The following is a 26,137-nucleotide window of genomic DNA, read 5'->3' on the forward strand; positions in this document are numbered from 1 at the left end:
TGATAGCTCAGAGAAATTTCATGGCTCCAAGAGACAGGGCTGCTGTGTTGATATGCAGCCCACCACTGCTGCAGAGCGAGTGTGATTCAGTACAGCTCCAGAAACTGCTTATTTTAGAAGTCCATCCATGGAATTTCAACAGAAAAATCTGCAGCACAGGCAAGCACTAGTTACAGCCTTTTCCTGATCAGTTAAGTAGTTATTCCCCTTGCAAGGTACTGTAGGAACACCATGCACTTCTGCTTGCCGTGCACTGAAAGCATGCTATGCCATGTGAACAGAGTAGAGAGTAGGAATTATGCCGTCAGGAAAAGCCACAGTCATCACTTGTCATGATGGTATCAGAATAGCAAGTGGGCTTAAAGATGCAGTCACTGCTAATGGATACAAGGTAATTTTGGATTATTTGTTTTGTGACATACTATGATTTCCCTTTATGATCTGTCTTTTCCAACTTTTTAGAGATTAGAAGTTATTCTGTTTCTTTCTTCTTTTTCTCACCAGCGTGTGAAAATTATCTATCCTGTCTTCTACTAATGTTACCTCTGCTCCAGAGGTACATAACTTTCTTTTGCCTCAGATCATCGTATACACACCTGAAAATTTTCAAAAAATTGTTCTCTAATTTCCCTCAGGCTGGACGTTTGTAGCTTCTGTTTTAGATCTCAATAAGGGGTATGGTTTCCAGAAGTGTTTATTTTTTATTATTTTTAAATCCGTAATTTATTATTTTTAAGTTTAAATTATTATTTTTAAGTTTTCAAGCCTTAATGTCTGAATGTCTCTTTCTATCACGTACCTTAAAAAGTCAGCTTTCATTCCGGCCTGCCCCCTGATGCGTGGCTATGCACAGGGTTTGATTTGCTCCCCTGCATCCTGCTTTACAGCCCTCCTGGAACAGCCCCAACTCAGCATCGTGGTGCTGCTGTACATCTCCTCTCCCTGGGCCTAGTCAGAAGTGTAAAGAACCTGCTTTTGCTTACACCTAGTTTATGCCACCATTCTGCGGGCTGAGGTGAAGCTGCTACACTGTTCTGTCTGTAATAAAAGCGAGGTATGAACGCCGCTCACCACAGACTGTGTTTCATGCTGTCTATACAGACAGTACTCAATCACCCAACAATTAGTCCAAAAGCTTCTTGCTTTAGCAGAACTGCAGTGGACATACCGCTACAAAGCAAACAGGAAACATTTAATTTCCAGACCACTTATCAAAAAAAAAAAGCCCCTAACCCCTTAACCGACAGCACCACAAGACTTAAGAGGAATCTTTCACCACGCTGTGTCTCGCTTTTATTTTCTTTACCAGTCATTCTCACAGTGAGTGTCCCAGGCGTGGCGTTACTCTCGAGTGCCTTACACGAGTGCCTCGTTGCGCCTTGCAGGAGCCCGGGCCGTGTCAGGCACTTGCCGGCTGCCCTCTCCGCCTGCCCCCCGAGGTCACAGATGTTTGCTGACCTCCAGCCAAGTGCGGCCGGGCGGCAGGAAGCCCAGCCGGCTCCCCCGGCCGGCCCTCGGGCTGCCTTTCTCGTGGGAAGCGCAGGGCGGGCAGGAGGGGGAAGGTGGCTCCTTCCCTGCGCTCCGAGCCACCCGCAGAGCGAGCGCTCCGCAGCGCAGCCTCCCAGCGCCCGGGGCTGCCCTCAGCCCCCCCGCGGCCCTGGCAACCGCGCGGCGTCACCGGGAGCGGCCGGGAGCCGCCGGGAGCCGCCGCCCCGCGCCTGCGCCCAGCGCCGGGGCCCGCGGGGAGGCAGCGGCCCCGCTCCGGTGCCGTGAGGCGGCGCCCAGCGCCCAGCGCCATGCCGGGCCGCTGCGGTGAGCCCGCGGGGGCGCGGAGCCTGCAGCCGGGGAGCGCCCGCCGGGAAGGGCAGGGGAGGGGAAGGGAAGGGAAGGGAAGGGAGGGGAAGGGAGGGGAAGGGAGGGCGGCGGGGCCCGTTTAGCCCCGGGGCAGCCCTGCCCTGCCCTGCCCTGCCCTGCCCTGCCCTGTCCTGTCCCGTCCCGCCTCGCCCCAGCTGCGGGCGCTGCGGCCGTGACGCGGGCGGGGCCCCCGGGGGAGCTCCCGCGGCCTGGGCGCCTGCTCGGGGCCGAGGGGCAGAGCTCGCGGTGCGGCCTGCTCGGCGCAGGGCGGGCCGCCGGAGCCCAGCGCGGCGGTGTGCTCGCCGGGAAGGCCGCTGGGGCTCCGGGGAGCCGCCAGGGGAAGGTGCGGGGTGGGGGGGCAGCGGGGGGTGCTCAGCGCGGTGCTGAGCGGCCCCCGACCAGCGGAGGAGGGAGTGCAGCGCGCACACCCGCTCGGGAACAGAAACCGATAGCAAGTCAAGCAGTAGATCAGAAATTTGCTTTCTTAGGTGAATTGCGGGAGTAACGTGTCGAGCACTGGGGTAAGGACGTGCTTATCGGGCTTTACTTCCCTCGTGCCGAGCTCTTGGCAGCTGTACGCCATGTTTTGGGGCGTTTGGTAGGCAAATGCAGCGTTATGTACACATGGGGTGAGGTGTTGTTCTCTGATGCTGTTCACAACGGGTTTGCAATGTAGCTGCTACCACATCATTCAGCATTTCAGTATAAAATTGGGGCTGTTCTGCAGTTAGTTTGCTATTGCAGACCTCTGTAGAAGTCCTTTGAAGGCGTGAAACTAATAGTTGGCATTACAACCAACAAGCTCTGTACAGACAGAATTAATTTGCATTAAAACAAAAAGACAACTCAAGACAAATGAAATAGAGGGAAGTCATGAAGCAGTGTTAGGTGAGAGTGAACAAGGGGAGTAAATAGATACTTTCAGAATCAAAAGGCGCAGGGGAGAACCTTGTGAAAATTGTTGGGGAAAAAGATACGGGTGTAGGCTAAAACTGAAATAAGTTGATACTGGAGAGGTTTGAGCAAGTGAGTTCAGTGATACACCCTAAAGTTGAGTCTTCTGTGCAGGTAGGGATTAGGCTAGTTTCACTGATTCTGGAATTGGTTTATAGTAATTTGGATTCCTTGACTTAGTTTAAGAATGCTATGAGAGTTCATTGAGGTGCCAAAGTCAGTCTGACTTAGGAAAACTAACTCGTAATGCCTGTGTGCAGACATACAGTGATACGTTCAGTTGCAGATGTTCTGACTTTCACAGACGCGACCTTTTTTCTTTTGAAAAAACAGATTATCATCCTAATCTTGAGGTGTTGTTTTCCATTCCATTGGATGCATTTATATGTGTGCATTGGAGTTGATTAAAAAAAATGCATGCGAAGCAATCTCTATTTAATACGAGTAATGCTATAAGCAAAATAATTTATTTTTCGTGAGCTGTTAAAGCTACATTCCAGTCTTTTGCAAGTGTTCTTTTTTGTTTCTGATTCGACTATTGTTCAAGTTGTGTTGTAGAATAATTAGACTGATTAGCAATAGATTAAAAGAAAGAAAGGGAGCAGCCATTCATAGAACATGTGAATGTAACTATTTAAAATCTTTTTAGCAGATGCTTTACCAGTGAATGAGAACTTCTTGCTATGGATTTGAGGTGAAGAACTTCACTATGGGTCAAATTTCAAGCCAGACACAAACTGTAATGAACAAGTTGCCAGAAAAAGTAGCAAAGCATGCCTCTTTGGTTCAAGAAAGTGGTTTCCTAACGTATGAAGAATTTCTGGGAAGAGTAGCTGAACTTAATGATGTGTAAGCCTTATTTTGTTTCCTTCCTTTTTCATGTTCTACAGAGAACTTGTGTGCAATATATTCTTCTGGGCTGGCTAAGCCAGGACTACCTATCTGGTTTCCAAATGTTTCCTTTGGATCTTAAAGCTGTAATGGTTGTAATTGCACTTAATAATAATGGTTGTAATGCACTTAAAATACAAGGCCATTTCTCCTCCTTAAAGTCACTTTTCTCCAATACTCTTCTTTCTGCCAGTGTCGCTTCTCTCTTAGAAGCTCACAAGAGGTAGATGTTTAGCTCTGTCTTTTTGTGTTACCTGTCACCCTTGCTCTTCCATCCTCCACCAACCACCTAAAGATGCCATGCTGTGTCCTATCTGCCCATGACATTTGATAGGAAGTAGCAATATGAGCCCTATAAACAGGCAGTACAGCAACCCAGGGAAGGTAGTACCTGAGTCAGATATTTGTGACCATTTCCTCACAGGAGGGAGTGGAGGGGAAGGCGCTGACCTATTCTCTGTAAACACTAGTGATAGGACCTGCGGGAATGGTGTCAAGCTGAGGCAGGGGAAGTTTAGGCTGGACATCAGGAAGAGGTTCTTCACCAGAGGGTGGTTGCACTGGAACAGGCTCCCCAGGGACGTAGTCACTGCACCAGGCCTGTCAGAGTTCAAGAAGTGTTCAGACTGTGCCCTTAGTCACATGGTCTAAAATTCTGGGTAGACCTGTGTGGTGCCAGGAGTTGGACTCGATGATCCTTATGGGTCCCTCCCAACTCAGGATATTCAATGATTCTGTGTCTCTGGACATGCAGTGCCATTCCTCATTAAAAAATGAGATGTGCTTTACTATTTGAAACCAGTGACCAAGATAATCCAAAACAAAAGGCTGCATAAGTAAGATTTTTTAATAGCATGCGTTTTGTTTGATACATTGACAGTAAAAAGAAAAGAACAAAAAAGCAGAGTATTTATGGTATAAAATGGGCCGAGGTGGAAAAAAGGGTTTTGCTGAAAAGGGTTTTTTTTGTGTGTGGGTTTTGGTAGCGTTTGCCATTTAACTATAATGCAGAGTTGTATTCAGTTTAAAAAAATATCTTCTACAATGTCATGCTTTTATGAATGTCTGTTGCATCGTCAAGAACAGATAGCTACATTTGGGGTAGATGGATTTTGAAGATTGTTACCATATGTTTCACCTGAGAATCTAAGTATTTTTCAGTATAATTAATTCCAAAATATCGTTCTTGTTCAATTTTTGTAGTTCTTTACAGCATTTACTTTAGCCTGTAAATTTAGTTTGTTCTGATTCTCGTAGAAAGACCATTGTGTCTGTATTTCATTAAAAAAAAAAAATCATCTCAGGTCCACCTGAAGCTTACTGCTTCATTATTACTATATGCTAACAAAAATACACCTTTTCTGCATGTAATGGTACTTGCTTTCCTTTTATATATACACACATGGTAAGGAAATAAACTTTCTAGATAGCATAACAGGATTGTGTGACTACTGTAATAATCAGTGAAAATATATTTGAATTAAAATGTCTGTAAGGGATGCTTACATTTTGTGAGGTTCACTGTTCAATTTAAAATGAAATGGACTATGTATTTTATATTGAATGACATGCAGAGAAGGTCACTACTCTAGGATAAAAAGCACATAGGTAAACAATAAATTATAGTAACTGAGGTTACTGATCTTTGCATATCTAGCACATAACGTTAGATTGATGTTTCTTTATTTCAGTATTGCAAAATTGGCTTCTGGGCAAGACAAACATCTGTTATTTGAAGTGCAGCCTGGTTCTGATTCTTCAGCGTTCTGGAAGGTGGTTGTTCGGATAATCTGTACTAAAGTAAGATTGCTGAAAATTTAATTTGGCAGGGGTTTTTGTGTGTAGATGTTTGAGGACTGTCACTTTCACTGGTAAAATCCAACACCTGCTAGGTTTTTGATTTTGGTACAGGTGATGTATTCACGGATATTATTTGAGAGAAATCAAAAGTCTAGATTGCTGCAAAAAGCAGGTTAACAAAAAACTTTCATGACTAAGTTTAAAGGAATGGTACCTTCTCATGGTGCACTTACAGCCTTACTAGCACTTACATGAATTACAAATTCATGTGACTTTTGAGATGACTCAGGTGATTGTGGACTAAATGATCTTTAAAGTTCCTTTTCAACCAAAACCATTCTATGATTCATGGATATCAAAGAGTACAACAAACGGGGAATCATATAGTTCCTTAATAGATGAAGTAAGCCAGCAATTCAGAGCATTGTTAGTTGAGCTAACATAACTGTATATATCCTGACTCCTTATAAAACCAATCTAAATGTTAAATATTTACTTGTTTGAAGACCATGACAAAACTTACTAAGGTTGCTTTTACTAATGAGATTTTTCCTCTGTGAATCCTATCAAGATAACATACATAGATGGTTCTGAAGCCACTAAGCAAGTTTAATGTGCAGTTCAAGCCAAGTGAACGTTCAAACTTTGTTTGAAATGAACAGTTTGTAATTTTTGGTTGCTGTTAGCTTTCATTAAGGCCACTATCATTGCAAGCTATTTTCAGCTCAAATGTGAAATGACTGATTATTCTCTTCCCTGTTTTAAGGTTAACCCATTTTTTAGGCATTATGTCCCTGCTTGCTTAAAACTGAGCAATGATGATAATTGTCTTGTCCCAGGAACGTAGTCCTAACTGTTCTTCAAGACAAAACAGAGAAGAGCTGTATTTTCAGATCCTAACTCTTACTGAAGTGGACTGCAATTTGCTAACACTGTGATGGCCAGTTGGGAAACTGGCTACTGTCATGAGAGCTGCAATGCATAAAAATAATTTTGATAAATGTACAGTAAAAATCTGATACATAACTGTATTTAACAATTCTTATTTCTTAAGGTAAATAAAGCAAGTGGGATCGTGGAAGCTTCAAGAATCTTGAACTTGTATCAGTTTGTTCAGCTTTACAAAGATATTACCAGTCAAGCAGCAGGAGTTCTTGCACAGGGCAGTACTTCTGAAGAAACTGCAGAGAGTTTGATGTCTGTATCATCGTGCCAGGCCAGCTTATGGATGGGAAGGTATTTTCATATACTTAAGTTTGTGACCACAGCTAAAACGTAAATATTTTGGAAGTTGTGTGTAAAACCTGAACTGCAAACACATAGTAATCAAAACTGCACGTACTTAGGAGATGCAGACTTTATCATTGTGTGCATTAATAGCACATCTTCTCTTGTACCAAGAGAGCTGCAGTGAACTTGGTTAAAATTCTTTTGGCTTAGCTTTCAGGATAATCATTTTATTGGTCAGTTTTAATATAAACATGGTATATGTTGTATCTCCTGAATAAGGAAACAGGAGGAAATGGAATCAGCTGCAGCTACAAATCTAGGGATTTTGACACTGTTTGTTTAAACAGATTTTGTTATTGTTCCACTTAAACTTTCTCTTCCTCTTCTACAATTTGGCATGTGAAAGTTCCCATCTGTTGCCACTAGAAACTCATCAATTGTGGTAGTAATTTAACTTGTAAGACTGGAAAAATGTGAACTGTCTCACACATGTTGACATCCTGCTTTGTTAACTAGAGGAAAAGCAAAAGACTGAGGTCAACACCTGCAATAACTTCAGTTCAAATTGAATGTAACAGCAAGAAGCTGCTCACCCTTTCCCGATGTGGAAATGTTGCTAGTGATAATGCCTTACTTCCAGCTTTCTGAATCAGTTCAGTGTTCTAACTTAGTCTTAAGTAAGGTAGAGTTACTGACCTTGTTAACTCTTCATAGTGTCATATTCCAGCTGTTAGATTGAGAACAGGGTAAACAGTGTTGTCATTAAATACAGCACACTTTTTTTTTTTTTTTTTTTTTTTTTTTTTGTAAACCAGTGGCCTGCAGAGCATGCTCTTTTTGTTCATGTTCCTGTTTGTCAAATTTGGAAGCAAATAATCTTCAATTATTAGCTGTTCTGAGTTATTAATATGCTAGTATCAGGTAGCAAATTTGGGGCACGTTTAAGAAAGTGTATTTTCCTGCTCTTTTTCAAAGATGAATGTATATCTAGAAATGGCCTTTTAATTAAACAAACTGCCACAACTGCAAACCAGTTGCCTGTGGAAAACAACTTCAAGTATTACTAAAGTCAATGAATAGCTATAAGGTTTCCCAGATTAGTTTCATTTTCAGACTTCGAGATGGGGAAGATGAGCATCCTATTTCTGTGCGTGTAAACTTCTTTGCTTAAGGTAGTATTACTGACAAATATCACAAAAAAAAATTGAACATACTTCTATAATACAATGAGGTAATATGCTCTGATTTAGTGAGCTGGCATTTTCCAACTGTATTTTATCCAAGCTGTTCAAGTCATTCAGAAAAATACAGCCTGAAGCACGTTGAAGTATTTTGCACCTCGGAAATTGTTTTTCCATGGTATCCTCCAACTTGCCTAAACTCTGGTTACCTTTAGACATTGTTCAGCTCTGTCACTGTCCAAAAATAGCAAATATTATCTGTTTCATTCTTCTTCTTATCTTAAGTTCTTACATGGGGAATGATACCCTCTTTCTCTAAAACATACAGCTCCTATTTAGAGCATTCCAAAATATCCGTAACTGCTTTATGCCTTCTGATAGTGAAGAGAAAAACATTTCCTTAGTTTATTGTTCTTATATTTTGCCATTTCTGCAATAACTTAGTCCTATAGCTGTCTTAAATTCCAGAAGCATTGTAAATAGGGCATCGGTTTTGTTTTAAGTGCTTGTGTATATATACCAGCAAGTCTCGATGACTGAATTATTATCAAAGGGTAGTATTCAGAGCTGCATGGGGGAGGGAAATGAAAGGGAGCAAGTCCAAAGAACACAGTGGGGAATCAAAAGATATGTGTATTATTTTTTTTTGAAACTGTGCTTCTTGATGTACATGAATCAGCATCTGTATTTATACAAAAAATCTTGCATTCTAAAGTAATTTCTCAAAAACCAAATTGAAAAGGAAGATCCAAGAACCTACTGAAGAATAAAACAAAAGTATGTTAGTTACCGTTCATTAGCTGGCTAATCTGTACAGTTAATAAAATTACTCTGCATTCCCAAATCAGGGTTTTTGTAAAACCTAAAAATTTCAGAACACTTAACTAGCTGTTTTGCATATGAGCCTTGACTGGTTGGATCATACCTACTCGGATCAGTGAAAGTTGAGGATTCGCTGTACCTTCTCACGCTTTAGAAATCTTGGTGATGCAAATATTTGAGATGCTGTTGTTGTGAACTTGAGATACAGATACCTGTTATTTGAAAAAAAAAATGAAGATGGATAAAATGAAAGCATCTGGCCCAGTGAGCAATCTAGGTTTTGAACTCCCCTCACACTCAGGAATACCTGGAAGCTTAACTGGAAAAGCTGGGGTAACTTGACTTGAAATCTTAACATGAAGGTGGGGAGTGTATTGCAAGTGAAGAGGATGCTTTTCAGTCTTATGAGCTGTTTAGCTCTTGGTGTTTTGATGGCATGTCAAATTAGAACATGCACTCCAGTAGTGAAGCCTCTTAACATGCGTGCTTTTGTCACATTTCCTAGGGTTAAGCCAGAACACGGAAATGTGACCAAGTTCATTCTGAAATATTTCAGCCCGACAGTCTGTGAAAGGAAAGCAGATTGTTCCCCTGCCTTTAATGTAAACAGTGTTTCTGTTCTTTGGCCCAGTCCTGTGATATGTAACAGTTACAATTTACATTTCCCTTGTTGATATGAAAAAGGATTTGCATAACCCTTTGCAACACCAAAAGTACAACATGACAGAAAAAAATAAATGTGTTTTCTAACTTAGTCTAGTTTGGTTGCTGCTATTTGTTGGTAGCTTGAGGTTGTGCCTGCTGACATAGAATGGGATGATGTAACTACTTCATCCACGAGACTACATCTTCATCATCAATAAGTACAGGTGTTCTGTTCTGTCCATCAGTAATTTTTGTGAAAAGTGTTGTAACTAGTGTCTTTGGTAGGGCATAAATATGAAACTTGCTTGTCATCTGGGAGAAAATACTGCCTTCTCTTCTGCAGGGTTAAACAATTGACAGATGAAGACGAATGTTGCATCTGCATGGATGGACGTGCTGATTTGATCTTGCCGTGTGCTCACAGTTTCTGCCAGAAGTGCATTGACAAATGGTAATAGATATTAAAGGTTATTCATTATTTTATAGTATGCACTGCTTATCTGACTTGTTTCAGTTTGGTCTGACAGATTCCTTAGTTAGTTGCTTAGAATTTAATGTTTAATTACAAAACATTGTAATGTTGTTTGAAAACTAGAGAAAAATAGGGCATATGCTGATGCCGGTACATTATGGTCCACAAATCTCATGAAAAGCTGCTTTTTGAAGAAAAAACAGTAGCTTTTAAGAGTATGCAGATACGAAGGTAAGTTGGACCATCTTATTACTTATCTTGGGAGTAGCTATTAAAGGAATTTTTGTCTGTGTGTTGTGCTTTCCTTTGAAACAAATATACAATTTACTAATTTTTTCCCACATGACATCCTTATCTCTGAACTGGAGAGATGAGGATTTGAAGAGTGATTATTCGGTGGATAAGGAATTGACTGGATGGCGACAGTCAGAAAGATGCAGTCAAGAGCTTTATGCCCAAGTGGAGGCCAGTGACAAGTGATGTCCCTCAGGGGTCCGTCGTAGGAGTGGTGCTGTTTGGTACCTTTATTAATGACACAGGCAGAGGGATCGTGTGCACCCTCAGCAAGTTTGTAAATAACACCAAGCTGAGTGGTGCAGTTGGTAAAATCAGAATGAAGAGAAGTCATCCAAAGGGACCTGGACAAGCTAGTTAAGTGGGCTCATGAGAACCTAATGAGGTTCAGCAAGTCTGAGTGCAAGGTGCTGCACCTGGGTCAGGGCAGTCCCAAACATGAGCACAGACTGGGTGAAGAACTCATTGAGAGCAGTTCTGTGGAAAAGGACTTTGGGGGTGCTGGTGGACAAAAAGCTTGACATGCACCAACAGTGCACGCTTGCAGCTCAGAAGGCCAACTGCATCCTGGGCTGCATCAACAGAGGAGTGGCCAGCAGGACAGAGAGGAGATTATCCCCCTCTGCTCAGCCTTACTGAGGCCCTACCCAGAGTACTGCATCCAGGTCTGGTCCTGCAGCACAAGAAAGATACCCAGCTCCTGAGGGAGCTGGGTATGTTCAGTCTGGAGAAGAGAAGACTCCAGGGACACCCCATTGCTGCCTTTCAGTACTTTAAGGGGGCTTATAAGAAAGATGGAGAGTGACTTTTTACACTGGCAGATAGTGATAGGACGAGGGGGAATGATTTTAAACTAAAGGAGGGGAGATTTAGTTTAGATTTTAGGATGAAATTCTTTACTCAGGATGGTGAGGTCCTGGAACAGGCTGCCCAGAGAAGCTGTGGATGCCCCATCCATGGAGGTGTTCAAGGCCAGGTTGGATGGGGTCCTGGGCAACCTGATCTAGTGGGTGGCATCCCTGCCCATGAGAGGAGGGTTGGAAACAGGTGACCTTTAAGGTCCCTTCCAACACAAACCATTCTGTGATCGCGTGATTGTACTAAATGTATCAGTGTTTCTCTAGGAAACAATTTAGTCTTAATAGCAATGCTTTGAAATGTTTCTGTAACGTACCTTATATGTTCAGCCTCATACTAAACTGAACGGCTTTTCAGCTTCTGTGTCTGTCTGATACATCAGTTGTTGGAAAAACAAGAAATTGCTTTCTGTAGGAGAGGAGCTCTCTCCACTGGCCATACAGAAGACCTACAGGGATTAGGCAGTGTTCTGGCAGTCTAGCATTCGATGATACAGATATTCTTGGAGACTTGACTAGTTAATCCACATGATTTTACATTTTAAGTCATAATGCATATGACTTGTTTTGTGTCTTTTTCAATGGCTTATCAAGGAAGTTACCTTTGTAATACGTGCTCAAGAAAAAACAGTAAAGCTTTGTGGATCTCTGAGTATAGTCAGTCATCTCTTTTCTAGGAAAATATTTTAGCATCAGCATTGCAGGGCTTATTTTAGCTATCATGGTGGAGAATGGATTATATTCTACTATGGCTGATGTATCAGCTGAACTCAGCTCCAGTTACACCATTCTTTTCTAGTTTGCAGTTTCTGAAGTTCATCCCTTCTTAACCTAGGTACATAACAGAGGCTCACAGCTTAGAAGCATAATTGCTTCAGACACCTGAGTAAGTGGGCGGAAGGGGACTCTGAGGGGCCAATTCTAAACTTCAGTGGGCTGATTGATTTAGGAAAAGGATTCCTTTTTCTCTTTACAGAAAGGTTACAGAGGCTGTTTTTTGAAGTACCTCAGCTATATATCTAAACATAGGAAGAGTTAATTTAGACCATTTAAACTTTCTGGAAGGTGTCTAGATGTATTCTGTTTTGCCTGAGCAAACTCAAAACATGACACCATTCAGAACTGTTGGCAAATCTTTGTCATAAAGAAAAACTTGTGAAACAATCAAAAAAAGATATTGGAGGTCTCATCCTATTAACCTGATAATTTTTTAAGTTTTCACTGGGTTGTTTTTTGTTGTTGTTGTTCATTGGTTTGTTTGTTTTGGGGGCCAGAAAAAAGATTATAATTGAAAAATAGTTATTTCTCTGGATTTCTTGACAGGAGTGATCGTCACAGGAGCTGTCCTGTCTGTCGTCGCCAAGTGACTGGGGCAAGCGATTCTTGGGTGGTTTCAGATGCACCTACAGAAGATGATGTTGCTACTTACATCCTTAACATGGTAGATGAGGCAGGCCAGCCTCACAGACCCTGACACTGGTCAATAAGCTGACGGTAGTGGAAGCACTTGAAGCTTTTGTTTTCACGAACATCTGGTTTTACCTCTTGTTGCCATTCTTCCAGTCTTTTATTTCTCTTCTTGGCTGCTGTGGATCTATGTTGCTCTTTTAAAACACAGGATGTATGAGCCAGTGTATGTGTTTGCAGTCTTAATTATTATTCTGTACTTTCAGTGAATTCTTTAACCATTAACAACAGTTATTTTAACAGTAACTTTTGATATTAATTAACTATTTGACTACTAGGTGAAGCTGTTAGTAACAACACAGCTACAACTGCTAACTGCTGTTTGAACATCACGGTGTACTGTTACTGAAGATACACCATGTTAGATGGATTGACCTCACAGTTCTTTTCCTTAAAAGCAGTCCCTGTTAGGTTCATGACAAATATGAATAAAGATGAGTTAGGACTAGTGATTACTGATTTGAAATTTTACTGCTGAAACTTGAAAATGTCACATTGCCTATTCTTCAGTAGCCAGTCTTGCTGTTTTTACAGTTAACAGATACCGATTTCTATCTGTTCTGCTACAAGTTTTAGTATTAATTACCGTTATTCTTCTAACTAGATAATCTCTTAGAGTATTTATTTTTAATTGGATATTTAGCATAGTCTCATTAGTTTGAAAACATAAAAGTTTCACACACAATCCTAAAAAAGTAAACCACTTTCTGTATTTTTTTCATCAGGAACAGCCACAATTACTTTTAAACAGGCATATCTGAAAGAAATGACGTTATTTGAATTAGCAGTTAAGGTGCAGTTTAGTCTGATGCTGTGGTTTTATTTGCTTCTCCTAAGTTTTCCAAGTGATAAAACTAGGTATACTGAGGATTACAAGGTGATAATCTAAGTGAGGTGCTGTGCTTTCTATCTACAAGTGCAATATGCTTTTATGTAGCAGAGAGAATCTTCTACTTTGATAATAGTTATGTTTGCAGTGAGATATGCATGTGACAATGTGGGAAAAGGGACATTATGACTGGAGTTCAGCAGTGTATTTCTGTCTAGCAGAGTTAAATTTTTAAAGAGCTGGGTTTAGATAGTCTAAAACAAATTGTCATCATTAGTATTCAGGAAACCAAATCTTAAGCCTCTCTGGCTTAAATAATATTGTGGCAACCAACTGCTGTTGTGAAGAATGAATTAATGAATATATTTAACTCTTTTAACCTGAGGCTGTTGAGAACTACTCCACTGTAGCATTTGAGGGAATATCAGCATATATCTTGCTTATTCTAAGACTGTATTTTTAATTGCCGTACTTGTTCAAATTTGATGATGCCATAAGACTAAGGCCTTTTATCAGAGAGTAGTTCTCAACTGCAAGGTATGTACACACACAAATAAGCACATTTGGGTTACTTTTCTAAATTGGCTAAAAATAATTGAATTATGTCAATGACCAAATTTGGGGAATTCCTCTGTTATACTTCTATTTGCTAAGGAATATGCACATCATAGGGCATCCATTTAAGTTTGGCTTGTGGCACAGTTGTCAAGTTTATAATAAACATTTAGACAGATAAGCAACATACTCCTGTTGTGGTTATCATCTAAAAGCCAATATGGCTTATGTATAAATCTCTATTTAACTATTTAAAAATCCATTTATGAACTATTTTTAGAACCATTTTAGAACTATTTTTTCCCATTTGTTAATCCTTTGATATCAATGAGGTATTCTTCAGAATATATATGGACTATTTGGTTACATAAGGGCAGTTATTTGGGCTGAAAATTATAATAGTCAGGGATTTTCCACTAAAATATTCACAAGTGGTTGTAATCACATTCCAGTTTGGTTTCATTTTGCTTCTTGAGCTTGCATTACTCCATATTAAGGACTTTAAAGTCGCATTTGAATTTTAAAAGCTGGTTTTTTTATGTCACTGGAACAGAAAAAGCATCTAAATTTGCTTCAACCTAACTTCATTTTTCAAGTATTTTGAAAATTGTACTTCTAAACTGAGATTTTATAAGTTAACTTCCTGCTGAGAACTTACATGAACTTCATAAAATATAATTTTGTAATGAATGCAAACAGGTTAATTGTAGCATAATGACACTTGCAAATACAATATAAAATATAAAATTATGCAAAAAATAATTAAATAGTGAAAAGTAAACTTTGTATTCTGTACAGCTTTTTTAATTAAGTTGCTTATAATTCACACTGCTGTGATGTAGGTACCGTAATGTGTGCCTTGTAAAATATATGTACTGTATGTTAGATGGGATAATAGGTATATTAACACTGAAAAAATAGTAATTTGGTACAGTTGGTATTTCCTATTCTGAAATATAGTTAGCAACCAATTTTGGAAAAGGAATCACACTGGCAGGGACATGGCAGTGTGTTCCAGAAGCTAGACCTTAAAATGTGAATTAATATGAATAACTATAGGTGGAGGGCATTAGAACTGAATCTTCTTGTGCTAAAGTGAAGATTTCTTACAGATTTAAAGTGAAAATATAATTTAAGTATTATAGATTGTATTAATAGCTAAGTACATTCCAATATATTAAAATTTGTGTATGAATTGTGCAATAAAGTTACTTTGGAAGAAATATCAAGCTTGAAGAATCTCTTAGCTTTAATACCACAAAAGTCTGGAAACTGAATTTTAATCTGTATCCAATTCCGTCATGCAGATGGTATGGTTAAATGTCATAATGAGTCAGAGGTTTCTCAAATGTTAAAGTGTGATATTAGCAAGGTAGCTTAAATGCATCTCTGCAGAAGGACTCACTGTTTCTTCACTTTTCTCAAAAAAAAAAAAAAAAAAAAAAAAAAAACAAACATTCTGCAGTGGTGGAAACAAACCTCTACTTCTCAAAAGGACAGTATCAAGCAGGATTTTTTGGTTTTGTTTTTTTTTTGGGGGGGGATTATTTTTTTCAAGGAATTGTGATTTATTTTGTATGCAAGCTAGTCCATTGTGTTTTTGATAATAAAGTTTAAGAATGATAAGGTGGGAAAATCCTTTCTTCTCAGATTTCGCCTGTTTGGGTTTTATTTGACTTTTTTTTTTTTTTTTTATATCTATCTATTTTTTTAAATCTATAATTGATGTAAGTGTTGCTTCTGTCTACTCGTTTGGTTTATCTGTTTGGATCTTTGGAAGCCAAGTGAGAAATGAGAGAGGAATTCATAAACAAGTCAGGAAATTAACAACTGCAAAACATACAGTTGACAGAGACACCAAGAGGTAGGTAAAAAAAAAAATAAAAAAATGTTTATATTTAGTATGTTTGAAGATTAGGCATCAAATCAATGTGACATACATGTTTATTTTTTAGTGGTAAATGGTATATTTATCTTGTATATCGTTCCTTTTAAAGAGAATTCTGTGCAGAATTATAAAGGCTTTCTAATCTATATTCATCCTAGTTCTGGAATCACAAAGCAAACTATGAGATCTCTGTGCTGTAGGTTTAAAACACTTTGTGCCTTGCTGAACCCTGGATCAGCAGCCTCCTCGGGGTGCCTTAAATGTGATTGGGAACCATACGTTAATCTGTCTGCCCTGAAATCTTGACATGACATCTGCCCTTTAGTTCTGCATGTACTAAATACACGTGGTCTGTAATGGAAGAAATTATATCATGACTAAGACTGCAGTAATGAATTCTGTACTTTGCTTTTCTGTTGCTAAACCACTCTTGAATATAAGGTCCCATAAAGTTTTACTTTCACCTGCTGTAAGTGGTGACTGGAATTCTGCCTATGCGCATTTCTTAAAAATTATTAGAAAACTGATTTTTTTCTAGTCATCTCTTCAGATGCTTGTCTTCTAAAGCCTCATTTTTATCGTACAGCAACATACCTTAAAGACTTCTTTTCCTATTGCTCCATGTAGCTGAAAGTAATGTGACTGATACACTGGTCTTCTCAAGTAACCCCAGAGCTCTGTCACCAGATACGCAATTTGCTGTAAATTAGCCTTGTTCTTATCAATGTTACATCTGTAATGGATTTGACAAGTTCTTCACTTTTATTATCTGAGATGTCCATTCATGCATTAGGAGGTGGGTGACTGCTTACCTTGCTAACCTAGCTATTGAGGGTAAAATATTGAGCTCTGTGCATAAGCTTCATAGGTGTGAATTTAAAAAAAAAAAAAAAGTGTTTGGGGAATGTGGATGGAACTGTGCCCCATGTTAAGGCTGGTGGTGTGAAGAATGCTATTCAACAGGTAATCAAATGAGCACTTCTCTTTGATTCAAATTATTTATTTAATATATTTGGAAATACACAGTATTTTTATGAATGAACCTAAAGTTAGCCAGAAACTTCCCTTTCAGGAGTTCGCTTGTGTGTAGAACCAGGTAGGGTTTTGGTACAGAAGTCTATGCATCCACACTAATGGATGCATCCACACTTTGTAACAGACCTTAAAAAAGTGTTTTTTCATGTGGGAGGATACTTCTTAGCCATAGTTAATGCTTAATGCATTAGCAGTGTTGTTTTTCACACTTACTTAGTACATATATATATACATAGTACATATGCTTAATGTTGGTATTTCATGTTTTGAGACATATAGGAGAGAAATATTCATTAATCATTTACATATGTTCCAAATTTGCTACTCTTGTGCTTAATGCACACCAGCTTGTTCAAAAAAAGCAACAAAGGGTTTGTACAGAGAGACACATTTTAATTTTCCTCTGCAAAATCTTTATTTTCTACTGAAAAAAGTGATTTGTGTTAAACTCTTTCCCTCAGAAGTCATCTTTACTGCAGCAGAATCTTAATGTTGCTATTAACTATTTATTTCAGTTTGTCACTTATAGACTTCTTGGTTTTGTTGGTTGATTTTTTTTATTTTTATTTTTTGGTCAGATAAGACTGTTCTGTGTGCTTAAATTGTTTCATCTGTGGGTTTCAGAACTGCTTTCCTGCTCCCAAATTCAGTTGTTTTGACTCATACTTTAGCACTAAGCTGAGGCTCCAGTATCAGAAGAGCTGCAGTATGCCCCACCCAGATTTCCACTTTGGATGAGCACGGAGACAAGATACAGGGTTGGTAGCCCTGCAATACAGTTTCACCTTGGGATGTAATGCCAGGTCTTCTGCTGGGATAAATCAACATAACTGGTTTTCATTAACACTGGGTTGCTTTAAACGAGCTAAACATTTGCTTCCTTTTCTAAATAATGCTTATTATTATCTGTATCTATCGCTGCTGTTTTGTGTTTTTTGTTTTTGTTTTCCCAATTTTCATGCTGTGGTAATGCTTTATCTTTGGTTTCATCTTCTGTAATGCTAACAGTTATATTACAGTTTTTTAGTTATACTTAAATGCAAAGATTTTCAGCAGCCACAATTTTATTGAGAGGCGCACACACACAAAAATACTATCCAGATTTTTTCATTTATTTATTAATGTAATGTTTAATGCCTCCACGAGAACCAAAGATAAACATCATTTAACCCAGGCACAGAACGAAAAAGCAGTTCTCACAGACATCCCTTCCTTTACCCCCGTTTTTCAGGCCAAAATGTTAACAAGGCAACCAGAATGGAAAGGTTTAGCCACAAGTAAAGAGCAGTGACATACATGAGAAAGTAAGATAGGTCTGGTATGAAGAAAGACTTGCATTACCCGGTAGCAGAGTAAGCGCCTTAAATCTGCTAAAGTTCTTTAAGAAAATGGAAGAGCATCACTAGAAGTAGTTCAAATGGATATGTTTCAAATACCAAATAACCATAATTAACCATTTTAGGTGACAGTGTAAAATACTCTGAGCTACCAGATTTAAGGAAGTCTTGAATAATGTTTGAATCTTAACACCGATGAGATGATGAGAATAGGCTGTTCTCCCATTCTGAAGCACTCCCCCGCCCTACCAAATCGCCACCCACAGTGATGTTCTTCTAGTCCCCTTCTGTTTTCTGTCGGGGTAAGGTAAACAGTGGTGTAACCAGGTTGGATCTCAACACTGTCTGGGAAGAAATTACTTCAGCAATTTCATTTGAGTAGGCTCACATTTGAGTAAATGTGTCCAACAGTAATTCAGATGACATTAACGCTCCAACGCCGGATCTGCCCTTCATTACATACATATCCTAATATTGCAAGGTTATTTGAAATAGCCAACGCACTAGTACAAAACTGCAATTTAAAAAAAAAGTGCTCAAGGTCTGGAACATGAGGATCAGTAACCTTTTCCAAATTGAAAGATGACGAGAAGAGGTGTAGTAATGGATGCCTGGAAGGATGCACATTGGTTTTCCTAAATATAACACTATTAGCTCAATTTACGCTTAAAAGCATCACCCAAGAATGCACTGAAAGGAGAGTGTGTGGTAATAATAACACACAAATGACCATTGTCAAAAATCCACATTAGTGTCTCTTAACAATGAATACTGAAAGATTCAAATAGTTTTGTCTTTTGATTTTTTTATTGTTTTGTTTTGAAAAGCTACCACCATGTTAGAACCAGATGTTTCTGAGGTCAGGGAAGCAGAACATGTAGTAGAACATACAATAGTATAATGCCAAGAAAACTAAAACAAAAAAAAAAATAAAAAATGACAAAAGAAGCTGTAACAGCAATGCTTAGATGAAGCAGCTCAAGTAAAACAATGATTCTGAGATGAAAAATACTTGAAAGTTAAATTTGTTAAACAAAACACGTTGCTGAATCAGAGTGGATACGCTTGCTTTTCTCAAGTAAACAATGTTATGTTTATAATATTAGGATGTTGTACTAATGAAGACAAGACTTCTGCATTTTACCAAAAGGTACCAAAAAAAGGTTGTAACCACTCAGACCATTGTAAGAAAATTACACTCTTGAATCCTGATAATGCATTATGATAGAATCATAGAATGGCCTGGGTTGAAAAGGACCTTAAAGACCATCTAGTTTCAACCTCCCTTGTCTAGGCAGGGCTGCCAGCCACTAGAGCAGGCTGCCCAGAGCTGCATCCAGCCTGGCCTTGAATACCTCCAGGGATGGGGCATCAACAACCTCCCTGGGCAAACTGTTCCAGTGTCTCACCACCCTCTGAGTGAAAAACTTCCTCCTAATTTCTAACGTAAATCTCCCATCTTTCTTTAAAACCACTCTCCTTTGACCTATCACTACCAGCACATGTAACCAGGCATTCCCCCTCCTGTTTAGATGCTCCCTTCAAGTACTGGAAGGCCGCAATGAAGTCTCCCTGGAGCCTTCTCTTCTCCAAGCTAAACAAGCCCAGTTCCCTCAGCCTTCCTGCATAGGAGCGGTGCTCCAGCCCTCCGATCATCTAAGTGGCCCTCCTCTGGACCTGTTCCACGAGTTCCACATCCTTCCACATCTGTTAAGTGAGCTTCTAGAAATTTCTAACAGAGGCCAATAGGTATTGTTGATTAAGAGAACAACGTTACGTTACACAGTTGAACAATATAGCACTAGTTTGCAGTGCTAGCTGCATGAGGAATTAAAAAAAACATATGGCACTAGTGGAACAATGAGACCTTAGGCTAAATGGCTGAAGAGCTCAGGACAATTCTGCCACCTGCCTGCAACCATATTTTGGACAAAGAATTCATCTTCTATCCCTGCCAACACTGCAGCTCCCTGAATGACACAAAGTCTGTTCCTGTTCCCCAGGGCACCCTGCAGCAGCCTTAGTTCCAGGCTGCTTCCTAAGAGTCTTTTTTCAGGTTAATTTCTCTTAAGGGGCTCTTACAGGTCTGTACAGTTACAGGCCATGAGAGGGAATTCTTCCTTCCCTCACTTGGCTATTTTCCTGTAATCACCATTCAGGACAGTAGGTACATAGGAAAAAAAAAAAGAAATTGTCTTTGAAGGTATTGCTTTCAGATCCTACAGCCTGTGGAGCCTGTCTTCAATAAATACATATGTTTATACCATTGGGTTGTTTAGTTTAGGTATTACCACCAACACACCTTCTGTCTGCATTTACAAGGGAAAGTAAGACTTGATCTGCTCCTGAAAGGAAGGATGTAGGTGTCCAAGAGAAGGGCCTGGCCCAAGAAACTTGAGTGGCATGAGATATTTGATGTGGTAAAAGCTTGCAAGGTTCTAGGTCTATTAAGGCTTAATTGACTAAGTTTAGTTATTTGCTTTTTACACATTAGTTCTGAATTACTGTTCTAAGATGCCTAACCTCCCAGTTTATTGTTTTAGATATCCAGGTCTCTAACTGTAGGCTGAGGATCTTAGCTTATGGACTACAGGCCTTCAGATGAAGTAGTGTAATATTGAATTTACAGGCATCTACATCCTCTGTTTGCCCCTAGCCTTGAAATCCTTTTTGGTGTGAAACTACCTGTAATTTCTACTATATGGAGATACTACCTTGTAATATTACTTCTACTCCTTTCTGAGTGAAGCTTTGTCTTAAGAAGGATGTTCAAATAGAAAAAAGAATCAAAAAGAATCAAAGTGATAAATACTGCAGTAGCTGTATTTATTTTACTAACCACTCTGTCATAAATAGTAAGTTCACATTTGAAATGACCTCTTTCAAGTGGGGTAGCGCTGTATAAATCGTTTGACTTCTCATTCAACTCTGTAATTGACTAAAGTAAAAACTAACACAAATTTGTAAGAAGACATCAGAAGTAGGATCAGAACCCAGGACTGAAGTTTCTACCACTGATTTGTAAGAACACTTCCTTTGTTCAAGTAAAAAATTTCTCATTACATGCAACCAAAATTATCTGCGTAAATTTTCAAGTAATTGGAACTGGCATACCCACATATTCTGATTACAAAGCAATAAAAAAGTGTTCTCAACTTACAAGACAAAGGTTTCATAATGTAATTACACTTCTTATTACAATGTACAGTAGTGACAATTTTGACACCGTGTTTTCTACCTATTAGATTAAAGAGCATTAATCTGCTGTTCTTCACAGATATCCTACATGACAACAGGAAACAATTAATTTGTCACTAAATGTGACTACCAAATTTTGCTTTTTCTTGTTTTCCAATTTAACTGGTGAAGCATTAAGGTAAAAATTGTGTCAGGACACATTCCAGAATGAGAGGGTAGCCTCTAAATTATACACAACATACAATCTGCTAGTGAGTAAAAGGGAAGTTTAAACTTCCAATTGGTAAATGCCATGATTGCTACTGAGATTTGCAGGACAAAAACAGGTGCATGTACATGTATTCTGTCAGCATCTGCAGTATCCTATGATGCATCTTACAGATGCATTATCTATAATCTCTGCAGTTTTGCAAGCTACAATATAATGCACAGTTAGGACTGTACGAAACAAATTATACATAATTCTGAGTTTGCATCTAATATTTACAGCAGTCTTACAAACCCTACTGTTTGTAGAAACTGAAATTTTTGCAGTGAGAATAATGCTGTAAAAGAAAGCAGCAAATGCTGTTTGCCTTCCATAGCTACTCTATTTTTCTCCATACTGTTCAGTTGTGTCTTGGTAGCATCAACAACAGATGATTCAATTAGCATCTCATCCTGCTTGGGAATGAAATGTTCTGGCTTCTTTGAGTTTGTAACTACTTTGACAGAGTAGAAATCTCTTCTGTTCTCATAGCATCAGATAGTAAGCTAAGTTCATTGCACAGTGTCTCATACCTGAAAGCCATCCGGATCTGTGCAACATTTGTCTTTCGAATGTCATTTCCCTCAGGTCCTTCTTTACAATAGTTCAACCCTAAGAATTTCTGTTTTTCCTGTGAACATGATTAAACATAAAGGAAGAAAAATCAGTTCAACTGTTGTGATTTATTGCATAACTGAATATATAGTTGAACAATTCCAGTACAAGTGGAAGGAGCAACTTTAACCAGCTGGCCGTTGACCTTTACATCAGGGTCTTAACCACTTCTGGAGATTTTAAAGTCAACATTTATACATATAATTTACTGTCAGCAGCACATTTAGTTTGGCTTGCTAAAACCCTTTGTACTAGTGTTTAGTCTTCACTACTATGTCTTTCAAGTGAGAAGTCAAAAAAGAGAGGCTTAGGTTTCTTTTGTTAAAAGTTTGCACAAGTGGAAGATCAGTAGTTGTCACTAGAGAATACTGGAAGACACAACAGAATATACTTGCAAAGCCCCTTCACATACTTGTTCCTTGAAAGTAGTGTCTGAAAGGGATGCAAAAGAGAGGATGTTCTAAACTAAGTCTTAAAGAGCATGCCATGGATTTATAGAATTTTAAAGCAAGAAGGGGATTTAACGTAATGTGACTGCCTGTCTGAAACAGAACATTTCATGTAATACTCACTACTAGCTAAAAACAAGTCTTGTTTAATGACAGGCAGTTTACTTTTACTTATTGCAAGACATGTATAAAATTACTTGCAGAGGGATACTGGATTAAAGGATTAAAGTTTTGGGAGTAGAGCGAGACCTGAGTATAAACAGGTACCTAGTCTCTGCACATTGGGGGGGATTCCAAAACAAAGCTAATGAGGAAAAATACAACTTCAATACTTTTTAAATGTGAGACTACATAGATATTTTGCAAATATTTCAGTAAAAGAGGATAGGGATGTATTACAAGTACATCACATAAAGACCTGCTATTTAATTTTCAGACTACTGGCTTCTCACTTCCTACTCACCCTAATATTCACAAAAGATAGCCACAATTACCTTATCTGACAATCCACTCTGTAACACGCTGTTTCTTGCTATTTCACACAAGTCACAGGTACTTAGTTTCCACACCTGGGCTGCAATAGCATATTCCTCCATGAGAGCTTCCTGTATCACCAAAATATGTTTAGTATCAAATGATAAATAATGCAAATAAAATGTAAATGCGGATATGCAGTCATTACTAATTAAGGAATTTATACATGCTGTTTAGATAGCTGTGAAAACTTACAGGTTTAATACATTAACATCACAACTATTAACAAAGAGGATTGTTTATTTAAAATTTTCCAAGGGTGATTGTTAAATAATAGGCACTGGGTATCAAGTTATTTTAGCCTAAGAAATTGCAGCCTGTAGTCCAGATCCTCAAAGGCATTTATTAGACAATTTCAAATGAGATTCTGGGGAATATAGAAATCTTGGAGGATCTAGGCTTAAATCTTTAGTGAATATGCTACATAGACAGACAGGGCAATTTCTCACTTCTAACCTCCCCTACAACAAGGGTGTTGGGTCTGGCTCTAGTGGGCTCTCACATCTAAGGATGTCCCACATCATGTGTAATTCAGACTGTGTTGCGTTACATCCATGCAGAAAGCTCCCACCTCTCTGTCTCTTCTAGCAGAGGCATGTATATCATGGGCAAGAAGCAAGCCTGCGTGAAGCACAGCAGAGCTTGGCTCACCCTCAGAAGACTGACAGTTGAGCAACGTATGGGTCATTGTAAGGCACAGCGTGACGCAGGTCTGCGCTGATGACAAAATTGGGGCATCAAAACAACCAGTGACCAGGCATTTCCGCCCTGCCAGGCCACCCAAGGGCAAAACTCAGTTTCAGTTCACTGAGCAAAGAGCTTATGTGATCGTCAGAAACTCCACATGGTGTTTTAGTAATGTACTTCCCCAGATTTATTAGTAAGGAAACTGGACTTTCCTGGCACTCTAGAGGATTGTTTATGAAGGCTCAAACCTCCCTCCAGCCTCATCCTTCATTCTATACTTCAACAGCCAACACTGGAGAGGCAAGAGTACAAAAGAAACATAATTAGGAAATTAGACATTTCCCTCTGAAACCTAATAGTGAGCAGTAGACTGAGAATGAGGAAGAATAATGAATGAAGTGACTGAAAGACATGGAACTTTATATCCTAAGCAATGGTATAAAACAGCTTTCAGGTCATTCTGGGCCTATGAGGTACACTGTTGCCAAATTTGAAGACAAGTGATTTTTGCAATTCTTACCTTTGTATAATGAAACTGCATAGGATCATCTGTAGAGAGAGAGACATGAAGTCCCTTATGTAGAAATTCCCGTAGTGGATTTTTTGAGTACTCCAGGAACAGGCTGTTGTTGCTAAGTGGAGACATGGCAATGGGTATTTGTGCAAGATAATAAAGATACTGGAGGACAGGACTCTACAAAAACAAACAAACAAAAACAGTCAACATTGAGTGGTATTATGGGACAGTGGGGAAAAAAAACATCTCCATTAGGGAAAATGGAAACAATATTACAGTGGGAGGATGAAGATCAAAACATTTATGTTGACACTAAACTCTGAAAATACTTTAAGAATCTGAATTGTAAATTGTTACTGATCTTTATAAAAATAATTTATGTTCCTCAAAAAAAAACACCTGCAGCCTTGTATTTAAAAATAATTAGAAAGTGTATATGACTATTAAGGGTGCTGCATTTGATATTAACAACATACCTGCCCCACAAGCTTGAAGTCACAAATAACATCACATACATCAAAACAGCTAAGCCATTCATTATTTTCAAAACTGCAGTCCAATTTGAGGAGCAAAAATAATTGTGATTTATTAGACATTACGTGTTGCTGTGCACATACTATAAATAATCTGTGCTCACCTCATCTTTATTTGTTACTATTTCTGGCTCAAGCAACCAGTGAATCTAACAAGCACCTTCATTATTATTATCTATCTGTTCTGCCAGGTTTTCCCCCCAAGCTGAGCAGGAGAGTGAAGAGAAGAATACTCTGGGTCATGTACAGCCTTAGTACTACTATGTCTGGGTCTCATTTTAGGAATCAGTGGTTCAGAGGATAACGTCAGACATGGTTTTAGACAAAACTATTCTTTATTCTTGGATACATTGTAAAATACAGAGAGAGTTTTCTAACACTAACCAGAAAATTCGATTTATGAGAAAATTTTCAGAAGAATTACAACACTCATGTTTCATGTCTGCCACCTACTGACAAATTATTTTAATTACAAAACAGTGGCCTGGGGATGAGGAGTTGTATGATGGGTATTTATGGGTATGCCAGAAATGTCTGTCCTAGCCACAGCAGTCAAGCTGTATATACAAAATTGCCATGTTATACTGCTATGTTAAATTTCATGATCAAATGATCCCAATTACTCTAGATATAAATAATCAAAACCTTATGAATGTTGAAGCACAGGGATGTTAGTCAGGGAAAATGAGCTTTGTCCCTGTGCAGAAAAATACTAGAGCTTTTCTTAAATAATTCTAAGATCTAAAACAAGGAGTAATAACAACCTAAAGTAGTTTTTTTCCACTATAACTTAAGTTCTGCGTAGAGTAACCAGAAGTAGGTGTCACCAAGCCCTTGACATATAAGAACAGTTCTTTCAGATCTTTCCTATAAAGACAGAGCTTTAAAATATTCATGTGGTAAAATATCTGTTTTTATAGCTTAAATAAGAAGTAGGAAGCTCTGCTGAGCTTATTCTTTTATGATCAAAGTAAAGAGTAACTTATGCCATGCTAAGAATATTAATTTGGGACTGTCCAGATAAGTTAACTTGGTGACTGCTATTTGAACCAGTGACTGAAGTCTAAGCAGATAGTGATTAATTTAGATGAGCAAGCAAGCAATACCTTCTTCAAGAGCAATCCATGAGAAATGTTGTCTGCTGTCAGAAAGGCTGATACAAGATGCGTGATAGACCCAGCTTCTCCACAGTGAGGTCGAAACAGAAAAGTGCACATGCCTCTTTCCCTGAGGAGATTAAAACCAA

At 38.9% G+C, this 26,137-nt stretch overlaps 2 protein-coding genes across 7 annotated transcripts in view; one reads left to right on the top strand and one right to left on the bottom strand.

Annotated features, from left to right (window-relative positions):
* Positions 1 to 1,672: 1,672 nt before the first annotated feature.
* RNF141 (ring finger protein 141) lies at positions 1,673 to 15,357 on the top strand. Of its 5 annotated transcripts, none has more exons than XM_084288423.1 (6): positions 1,673 to 1,812; positions 3,461 to 3,657; positions 5,391 to 5,499; positions 6,554 to 6,735; positions 9,721 to 9,828; positions 12,324 to 15,357. In XM_084288423.1, the coding sequence occupies exons 2-6, from the start codon at positions 3,476 to 3,478 to the stop codon at positions 12,472 to 12,474; spliced, it is 732 nt and encodes a 243-aa protein (XP_084144549.1). In that variant the 5' UTR covers positions 1,673 to 1,812; positions 3,461 to 3,475; the 3' UTR covers positions 12,475 to 15,357. The 5 variants fall into 5 exon arrangements, with proteins under 5 accessions (XP_084144549.1, XP_084144551.1, XP_084144553.1 ...); XM_084288425.1 differs by having other exon boundaries at positions 1,737 to 1,812; positions 3,458 to 3,657; XM_084288427.1 differs by lacking the exon at positions 1,673 to 1,812 and adding an exon at positions 2,067 to 2,197.
* Positions 15,358 to 16,894: 1,537 nt separating this feature from the next.
* The window catches only part of AMPD3 (adenosine monophosphate deaminase 3), a 35,212-nt gene continuing 25,969 nt past the window's right edge, over positions 16,895 to 26,137 (bottom strand). For both annotated transcript variants that reach the window (XM_084287857.1, XM_084287856.1), the window contains exons 12-15: positions 25,998 to 26,118; positions 24,362 to 24,535; positions 23,115 to 23,225; positions 16,895 to 22,187 (exon numbers count right to left, since the gene is read on the bottom strand). In XM_084287857.1, the coding sequence (XP_084143983.1) occupies positions 22,011 to 22,187; positions 23,115 to 23,225; positions 24,362 to 24,535; positions 25,998 to 26,118 (583 nt within the window). In that variant the 3' untranslated portion in view covers positions 16,895 to 22,010. The remainder of the gene's footprint in view (positions 22,188 to 23,114; positions 23,226 to 24,361; positions 24,536 to 25,997; positions 26,119 to 26,137) is intronic.

Source organism: Netta rufina (genome assembly GCF_964035555.1).
Source record: "Netta rufina genome assembly, chromosome: 5".
NCBI classification, from domain to species: domain Eukaryota; kingdom Metazoa; phylum Chordata; class Aves; order Anseriformes; family Anatidae; genus Netta; species Netta rufina.

Excerpts from the sequence above, each read along its gene's own strand:
- RNF141 (XM_084288423.1), top strand. The coding sequence starts at position 3,476 with ATGAGAACTTCTTGCTATGGATTTGAGGTGAAGAACTTCACTATGGGT. Across the intron at positions 6,736-9,720 it reads GCCAGCTTATGGATGGGAAG|GGTTAAACAATTGACAGATG; the intron begins GTATTTTCATAT and ends TCTCTTCTGCAG. Across the intron at positions 9,829-12,323 it reads CAGAAGTGCATTGACAAATG|GAGTGATCGTCACAGGAGCT; the intron begins GTAATAGATATT and ends ATTTCTTGACAG.